The following is a 9,715-nucleotide window of genomic DNA, read 5'->3' as shown; positions in this document are numbered from 1 at the left end:
GTGGTGTGTGTGTGTGTGTGTGTGTTTGTGTGTGTGTGTGTGTGTGTGTGTGTGTGTGTTTGTGTGTGGGATGAACCAGGGCTGCGTTCACAAACAACAAAACAACAACAAGTTTATTTCTTTACTTTAGATCTAATGATCTCAGAAGCTTGTTCTTGTGGAAAAACTCAGACATGAGTTTAAATACGTGTTTAATAAAATACACTTGATGTGGCTCTTTAATAACTTTGATCTTATTGTCTCAAATAACTTTATTTTAAATTACTGAAGAAGACGAACTTTAGCTGAGGTGAACGCCAAGTTTCTAGAGAACTTAAGTCTGCTGCTGATTGGCCAGATGTGATTACTAACAACTGGAACCTGATCAGCTGATCTAACGTTAGTGAAATCAAAGTCTGATCAGTACCAGGACAACATGTCTGTGATCGACGAGGCAGAAAACCTGATCGTGATGAGTTATTGAAACGGAGGAGGCAGAGCTCTCTGATCCCAGATCAGTGAGAAGATGAACACGTCTGACTGAGCCTCACAGGAGCGTCCATCTCAGCAGGATAATCAGCTTCAGATTGAACCATCTCTCACTTCTCCTTCACTGGTGTCCAACTCATATTTCATTTCCTTCCAACCTCCTCCCAGCTTCATGCATGTGCTCTATCGTTTTATGGTTTGATACCAACCTCTTCACAAAGTTCAACAGATTGTGAATAAAGATGGCCGACACGTCTGCGAGTCTGCACAGTGACGAGCTCCCATCGACCAATCACAAAGTCATGAACCCTCGAGCATCAGTGTGATTAGAAATACCTGAAATGACAGAAACCATCTTCGAAAAACTTTATGTGACGTCAACTCTCATGACCATTTATGACCTATACTGCAGCCGGCCACCAGGCGGTGATCGAGACGCTTTAGCTTCAACTGTCCGGAGCAACTGACTCGGACATTTGAATCTAGTGAGGACACAAATTTGCGCAGCGCCCCTTAACCTCAACTTAACCATCACAGTTAAACACACAACGCCGATCCTAACCTAACTCAAACTCTAACTCTGACCTTAACAGCAAGTTTCCTTAGTGTGGTGACTATTATGTTTTAACTTGAGATGATCTTATCTGTAAAGTCATTATCCGAACCTGCTCCATCTGAAGAGCTCCTCAGTCTCGTGAGGACGTCCTGTCGCCGTCAGGCAGCAAATCCACTGACTCAGGTCCAAGCCTGTGTCTCGCAGTAATAACCATAAAATCTGCAGCCGTCCCATTACCGGAAGCTTCCCGGGTCGAAGCCACAGAAGCCGCTGGTTGCGAGTGAAACGCTGATCAGCATCATGGTGTCTGTTCAGAAACACATGATGTCAGCAGGGATTCCCACGGAGAGGACGGACAGACGGACGGAGGGGGGAGTGGACACCGGGACGCCAAACCGTCTCCGAGTCGGACCGAAAACCCCCCGATGAGTTGGAGTCATTGTTCATTATTTAAAGGCTCTGCTGCTGTTTGCATTGAAGAGTTGTTGCAGAGGTTCGATTCCCAAACCTGTTTAAAAATAGATCAGATACTGACGCAGTCAAAGGGCGGTGGTGTCATTTATTTCCTGGGCTCAACCAGGAGAAAAGCAGGAGAAGCTCTTCACCAGGTTTAATATCACAAATGATTGAGTCCCTTCAATATCTTAAATCTCCGTTATTGTCTCTGTAACGACTCACGATGACGTCAGCTGGTTTGTCAGCTGACATCTGATATTTTTGATTGTTTTAGAGGTGAAACTTGATTTCACACTCGCCTACATGTTCTACCTGCACCCATTGGACGGTCCCAGCTGTCAATCACACTGTGGTATCCACCCCCCAACACATCCGGTGCTTTATGGTCTGTTTGACTCTAAATTATCATAATTCACTAAATGAACATCAGCTGTTTGAAGAAGACTTGAAACTAGAGACTGAGAAAAAAACTCCTTAATGTTTACTGGAAGTGAGAAGTAGAGTCACTTTCTATAGAAACTTCCAGTGGAGTCGCCCCCTGCTGGTCAGTACACAGAAGACAGGTTTCAGGTACTGAGACGTTGGCGTCACTTTCCAGCCACGGAGTCGATGTTCGACCAAGTCGAGACCACATGACCACTTTCTTTTGTTAAAGTTATTTGTTATTTGTGGCAGAAATTTATAACACAAACAAAAACGAGTAATTTATTCAATATCTTATATTAATATGTCTTAATCCCTAATATCTGTTTCTGCATCGGCACCAAAACCCACATCCGTAGGTTTCACCGTGTCCTCACGAGATGTAAATCCTCAACGCTGAAAACCACCGTCCAATGATTGAACACCAGATCACATGACACAAAAAGAATGAGGTTTATTCTGATGACTCAGCTGCTGATTCACTGACACGTTCTCAGAAAACTGCAGAAATAAAATGAAACATTGCAGCTTGATTGAACTGTACAGTGTGTGTGTGTGTGTGTGTGTGTGTGTGTGTGTGTGTGTGTGTGTGTGTGTGTGCGTGTGTGTGTGTGTGTGTGTCTGTGTGTGTGTGTGTGTGTTTCTGCAACGTATCCCTGCTGAAATTATGAAAAACACTGAAGCTGCAGAATGAGTGTGTGTGTGTGTGTGTGTGTGTGTGTGTGTTCATACATGCATGTGTGTGTGTGTTGGATTATATGTGCTTAGTGGTAACTGAGGCAGAGCAGCTGAACTAAACCAGTCAGGCTGAAAGTTTCATTCATAATTCATTAACACACCCACTGGAGATTTTACTGAGGCAGGACAGGTAGAGGAGGGTGTGTGTGTGTGTGTGTGTGTGTGTGTGTGTGTGTGTGTGTGTGTGTGTGTCTGTGTGTGTGTGTGTGTATGTCTGTGTGTGTGTGTGTGTGTGTGCGCTCTCTCTTTCGATGATTTGACTTGTGTTGGTGCAGAGGACGTTTCTGCTTTAGTTGACTTTTGCTTTGGTTTGAATAAATACTAGAACAACAATTTAGGCCTTTAACTATAATTCAGACGATTCACATTTAGCATCACATTAATCGAACCAGTTTCAGGAAATCTGAGCTCAAGCAAGAAATCCTCTGAGTGCAAGCAGGATGTATTAGAGTGTGAGCGTGCAGGGTTTTGAGTCTTTAATAAACAGATGGAAAAAAAACATTAATATCTTTGAATTGGTCGAACTCGAACGAAGCTTGAACTTGATGCGACAAAGTTCAGACACTAAACGTCTCATTCTAACAAATCAAACACACACACACAGAGACACACGCACACACACAGACACACACACACACACACAAGGATGTTGATTATAAAAAATAACTGTGATATTTTCTTTTCATTCTTTTTATCTGCTCCTACTCATCACTTTATTTCACTTTATTATTTTTGTTCTCCTTCCTCTTTTAAACTTCTCTCTCTCTCTCTCTCTCTCTCTCTTCTCCCTTTCTGTCCGCTCATATTTCCTCACATTTACTTTATTTTTTCTCTTCCTCTTCTCGTCCTTCCTTTTCCATCATCTTCTCCACCTCTCTTTGTCCCATCCTCCCTTCTCCCCTTCATTATTTACCTTCTGTTTTCTTCCCTTTCAACATCCCTTCTTCCTCTGGGGATTCCTACTCCTCTTCCTTCAGTTGTCTTTCCTCTTTTAACTCCACTCTTCCTCCGTCCACATTTTCCTTCTGTTTATTCTGTGTCATACCTCCCTCTCTTCTCCTCTCATCCCACTGGTTTGTCTCTCACTCTCCGTCTCTTTTCTGTTTGTGTGTTTTCTGACAGGGCGGCCATACATGGACATGGAGTAAAGACCTGACGCCGCCTCCTCGCTCTTCAAAACAAACCCGGCGTGTCTCCACCGTCACTAATGCCCGGCAGCCGCGAGCGAGAGAGAGAGAGAGACGGTAAAACAGGGGGAGAGAGATAAAGGAAAATTAGAGGAGAAAAAACAGCAAGCAAAAGCAGAAAGAGAAAGAGAGGAAGAGTGAGGCTGCAGATCCATAATCGCCACAGCAGAGAAACACTTAGAGGGAGGGAGGCAACGCAGGCCATTCTGTCTATCTTGCAACTTTAAGGGACCATCATCACAATTTAATAAGAATTTGAAAGGCTGCGGCGCTGCAACAAATCTGTCTTCAGAGGGAGAGCGAGCTCCAGTCAGACACTGAGCGGAGGAGAGCGAGAGAGGAAGTAGGGAGGTAGAGGCCCGACACAAACGCCTCAACGCTTCCCTCCAAGGATTCATCTCCTCAGCAGCAATAAAGAAAACTCTCCGATTATTTTACAGAAATTCTCCTGTTCCGAGTTTCTTTGTTAGTTTTGAGTTTGTATGTATTTAGAGGAAAACGCCCGACGAAAGCTGAAGAGTTTCAGATCGGTATATTTAAGAAAAGGAATATTTCATTCTTAGTTTTCCAGATAGCGACAGGAAGTCAGAGCGAACAGAAAGACGCCCAAAGTTCGTCAAAGTGAACCACGGGCCACGAGCCTGTCGGATGCGTTGGCTTTCACGCTGCTTCACGGCGTTCTCTTCATGGCTTGACACCTAACTGCCCTCTGACCCCTCCCTCTGCCCCTCCTCCCCCCTTCTGGCCCCTCCCCCCCAACATGTCCGACCACCTCCTCTCTTGCTGCCCTGACCGCTCGAGGACATCAGCGCAGGAGAAGAAGTGAGGGAAGTTTTTAGTCGAGGCACTTACAGGCGCTAATTTAGTTAGCCCCGCCCCTCCGCCGAGGACGCAACTCTCTAACAGGTGGAACGCTCTGATGCAAGATGGCAGCCGGCGTGGCGACGTGGCTGCCTTTTGCGCGGGCGGCGGCGGTGGGATGGCTGCCGCTAGCCAAGAAGACGATGCCCAAACCGCCGGTGGACAAGTCGTCAAAGTCCGATGAGATCCTGTACGTGAACGTCAGCGGGGTCAGGTTCCAGGTGGGTGTGGCCTTCTACTGAGCATGCTCACGAACAAGGCTTAAAGGTTAGAGCATGGCTCCACCAGGAGATGGCAGAGCTCGGATCCAAGAGGTTTCAGCTTCATGTCTGGAGTTTGAGAGGAAGTGGAGACAACAAAATAATGTTTTTTCAAATTAAATTAACGAAGAGGCCGTTAGCATCATGACGCGTCTGCACATCTCAGTAACTCTCTAATGGAACGTTTGTGTTTTTAATATTGTTTGCGTGAGTAAATGAGAACGTCTGATATTTCTGTCAGTAAATCAGGTTCTGTTTTAAAATAACAGCTGAGAAGTAAAAGTTTGACCATTTTATAAGATTAAATAAATTGAAATTGAAACAAACTTTTGGTCGGAAACTTCTCTCAGTGCGGCGCCAAAAAAAACTAAACTGAAATGCAGCATTTCTACTTAACTCTTTAGATTCTATCAAAACTTGTGCGGTTCAGACTTTCAGACTTTCAGACTTTTCACTTGAACATCAGGTGTGAAAGGTATAGTTAGACTCCGCCCACTGGACCTACGTTTGTCAGAAAAAACTCTTTAGTCTCTAAATTACAATGTGAAACCAGAAATAATGAAACTTTTGAACAAACACATGAAGCTTCAGACTCTCAGGGGAGAAAACCTCAGTTGAATATGTTTCTGTTCTATATCTGTGCTGCTGCTGTCTGCTCGTTGATTTAAATTCAGCTCAGACTCTGAACTTGTCGCTTCGTGTTTCAAGTGAAAAATGTCTCCTCTGGTTCTCGTCTGTGTCTCAGACATGGAAGAACACTCTAGATCGTTATCCCGACACGCTGCTGGGCTCCTCGGAGAAAGAGTTCTTCTACAACGAAGACACGCAGGAGTTCTTCTTCGACAGGGACCCTGAGATGTTCCGACACATTCTGAACTTCTACCGCACCGGGAAGCTCCACTACCCGAGACACGAGTGCATCCAGGCCTTCGACGAGGAGCTGGCCTTCTACGGCATCGTGCCGGAGATCATCGGAGACTGCTGCATGGAGGTAACCCTGCACTCAGAGATGACACTGAAGGACAGTGGAGCTGATTGACTGTCACTGATGATGTTAAAATGGTTGAGCTTTTAGTGACCTTGAAGAATCGTTTGTCCTGAAGGGAGCATCACAACATGTTTGACAGTTATCGACTGACCTTCTCGGGGTCGGCCCTCAAACGCACTTCTGCTTCTTAAAACCTTATTTAGGTGAACTGTGTTTTATTCTGCCAATAGAAATGCAGTTGCAGTGGAGTGCAAACAACAGACCGGACACACTGTCTGTAGATTTGGCTGCTCAGGAAATAGAGCAGGCCGTCCACTCACCAGAAGGTCGTGGTTCAGCTTCCTCCACCCGTATGACCAAGCGTCCGTGGCCAAGACACTGAATTTCAAATTCCTCTAGTTCCTCCAACATTTCTGAAACATGTTCTCGTTGATCCTGCCACCGTCCGGGGTTTAGAAGATGAGAAGCAGAGCAGCAGCTTTCGATTTGACGACTTAACTCTTCTCTCTGAGGAGCCTCAGTTCGTGCAGGTGACTTCCTGGTGTTTTTGTTCTGAATGGTTTAATAAGACTGTTTCTGTTCATGACCCCAGTTGAACAGTCTGTGGAACGTGGGCATTAGAGGTAGATTTAGATGCATATTGATGTGACGCAGCTGTGGACACATGTTGTTCAGCTGCTCTGGAAGTCACACGGCAGCTTCCACTTGTACAATCCTCTGGTGCTCGGATCCTTCAGTCTTTTCATGCAGATTAAAAAATGTCTGCATCGTTTGCCTGTGCTCATGTGGGTTCTGTGACCTTTGACCTCAGATCTTTTCATAATGTTTGCAGTGTGTGCGTCTGCAGAACTCATTAAGTCTCTCGTGAGAAGAGCATCATCAGCCAAATGACTTGTTGTGTTAGTGTAAGAACATTAATGGATCTGAGGGGGATTACTAACCAGCTCCCAAATCAGCCGTTAAACTCCATCTCATTAACACAGCGCTGAGGATCCTCCTGAAACTCTGCAGCTCAACTACAATCTGATTTGTCTCTTTATTGCTCCTGAATTTGGCTTCGAACTCGATCTTAAAGTAAGTGATTCCATTAAAGAGTCATAAACAAGTCATTTGTTCCGTCCTCGCTCCCCGAACAGCAAACCACCTGCAGAGCTCTTTATATTTTATATTTTTCATACTAACCTTGTGTGCCGAGGCTTCATCATCTTTGTATCCTCATTTATATTGAACGACTTGAATGAATGACTTGTCGTCCTTTATATCTTCATCAGGTTTGTTGGCTGCTTTCATCAAATGAGATTCTAATTTTTGGATTTCTTTTTTTAACTCAGTCAACACCTCCCACACAGTTTCCCATTATTCCTCCTGTAATTTTACAGATCTGGATGTTTGTCTGCTGCTTTGACAAATTGGATTTGAATCCAAACTGTTTAAGGACGACCTGTTTTTCTGGCTGAAGCCTTAGTGTTATTAGCAGCGAGCAGTTATCCTTAATGAACCATGGGCTAATTACAAATTGAAGGATATATAAAGTGTTAATTGCTCTTGTCACTCTGCTGCTAATGAGATGACTCTGTTGACAAGGGAAAACATTTAACTCCATTCTGGGACATTTCTTCAGTTTATTACTCTGAGGTGAGAAAGGCTGTCGACTGAAATTCACCTCGCTCATCTCTTATGAAGTTAGCAGAAATAAATGAAATGTGCAAACTCGCTCTTTTTGTATTGACTAGTTGGAGTGAGAACCGTCTCATTAACCAATTCAGTTCCTTTCTTGTAATTGGGCAACAGGAGAAGCAGCTAACGTGCTAACAAAGCAGCTAATTCGGCCTAAGGGCAAATGAAATGTCAGCTAACAACTAAAAAGCGAATGTAGACATTCAGACGTCATATAGTTCAGAACATGAGTGGAAAACTGTTGTAAATCATCTGTTAGCAGAGCCAGCTAGCTTAAAACATCTCTATCATTTGGATCGACACAATCGAGCATTTAGCATCTTAGCAATAGTTAGCATTTCATCTTAATACTGTGACTATACTGCACAAATTCACACTTACCGTCTTGGCGAGGGTTAAAAACAGAGGATGTCGCACCTGGTTAAACTCTGTGAGATTTGTGAATATGGGCTATAAAAAAAAATAAAACTAAAATGCCCCCCCACAAACTGCAGTGTAAACATCAGAGGACCTATAGCAACGTGGCTTTGGTCTTCTACTGGAAAAACACTCAGGGCTAAAAACGATTCTTCAAATCTAATCTGCTCCAAACACAGATATACAGTGAGGTCATGTTTTTCCACCTTTTACAAAACTAAAGACATAATGTAAAACAGTTGACGTTAGTCTCGATGCTAATCTCACCCCCCCCCCCCCCCCCTCACCCCCCTCTCGATGTGAAGGAATACAGAGACAGGAAAAAGGAGAACCAGGAGCGTCTGGCCGAGGACACGGAGGCCAACGAGGGGATGGACGCCCCCCTCCCTCCAGACAGCACCTCCAGGGAGCGTCTGTGGCGAGCCTTCGAGAACCCCCACACCTCCACCATGGCGCTGGTCTTCTACTACGTCACCGGCTTCTTCATCGCCGTCTCCGTCATCGCCAACGTGGTGGAGACGGTCCCCTGCCGGCCTCCGAAGGGCAGCGTCAACGACCTTCCCTGCGGGGAGAAATTCGGACTGGCCTTCTTCTGCATGGACACGGCCTGCGTGCTCATCTTCACCTTCGAGTACCTGATGCGTCTGTTCGCGGCGCCCAGCCGCTGCAAGTTCATGCGCTCCGTGATGTCGGTGATCGACGTGGTGGCCATCATGCCCTACTACATCGGCCTGGTGATGCCCGAGAACGAGGACGTGAGCGGCGCCTTCGTCACCCTCAGGGTCTTCCGCGTCTTCCGGATCTTCAAGTTTTCCCGCCACTCGCAGGGTTTGAGGATTTTGGGCTACACGCTGAAGAGCTGCGCCTCCGAGCTCGGCTTCCTGCTCTTCTCCCTCACCATGGCCATCATCATCTTCGCCACCGTCATGTTCTACGCCGAGAAGGGCACCAAGGGCTCCACCTTCACCTCCATCCCGGCCTCCTTCTGGTACACCATCGTCACCATGACCACGCTGGGGTGAGTTAGTTTGACGTTGTGTGTTCGCTGACTGTCTCTGATGATCTCTGACGTCACACAGATTCATTTTTTGTCTCCTGATGACTGTACCGGCGTTACAATGATTGCCATGGCAGCACGAGTGTGTGTTTGTGTGTTGTCCTTCTGTTTCCTGTCGGGACGCGGACTTGTCATTACTGTTGGTTGCGGGCGAGAAATCGACTGCCTGTCTCCGCCCATGAAAAGAGATGAAGTGCGAAAAAATCAAGTGTGTGTTTATGTGCGTGAGTGTTTGTGTGTGTCTGTGTGTGCTTCTGTGTGTGTGTGTGTGTGCGTGTTTGTTGCCTCCCACGCGTTGCTTCTCGAGTACGGTGGTGTATCTTCACCCTGCTGCCGCCCACACACTCGCTGCTGCCGTGTGGATGGTTGAGTGTGTGTGAGAGTGTGTGTGTCTGTGTGTGTGTGAGTGTGTGTGTGTGTGTGTGTGAGGCTGATAGTGTCTTCACCCTGCAGCTCTCCACCACTGATCTATTATCTGCTGCTCAAAGAGCCTTTGGAAACATCAGAAATAGAGAGTGAGTCAGGAATCTGCCATAAGCACTGACCAATCCACCATACTGCTATTAAACACACACACACACACACACACACACACACACACACACACACACACACACACACACACAC

At 45.9% G+C, this 9,715-nt stretch overlaps 1 protein-coding gene across 1 annotated transcript in view; it reads left to right on the top strand.

Annotated features, from left to right (window-relative positions):
* Positions 1–4,724: 4,724 nt before the first annotated feature.
* Positions 4,725–9,715, top strand: part of kcnd1 (potassium voltage-gated channel, Shal-related subfamily, member 1) — a 28,149-nt gene continuing 23,158 nt past the window's right edge. The window contains exons 1-3 of the mRNA XM_062390983.1: positions 4,725–4,910; positions 5,695–5,940; positions 8,337–9,049. Of these exons, the coding sequence (XP_062246967.1) occupies positions 4,755–4,910; positions 5,695–5,940; positions 8,337–9,049 (1,115 nt within the window). The 5' untranslated portion in view covers positions 4,725–4,754. The remainder of the gene's footprint in view (positions 4,911–5,694; positions 5,941–8,336; positions 9,050–9,715) is intronic.

This window comes from Platichthys flesus, chromosome 7, assembly GCF_949316205.1.
Source record: "Platichthys flesus chromosome 7, fPlaFle2.1, whole genome shotgun sequence".
Classification (NCBI taxonomy): domain Eukaryota; kingdom Metazoa; phylum Chordata; class Actinopteri; order Pleuronectiformes; family Pleuronectidae; genus Platichthys; species Platichthys flesus.
Note: the sequence above shows the minus strand (reverse complement) of the source record. Positions and strands in the feature narration are given on the sequence as shown.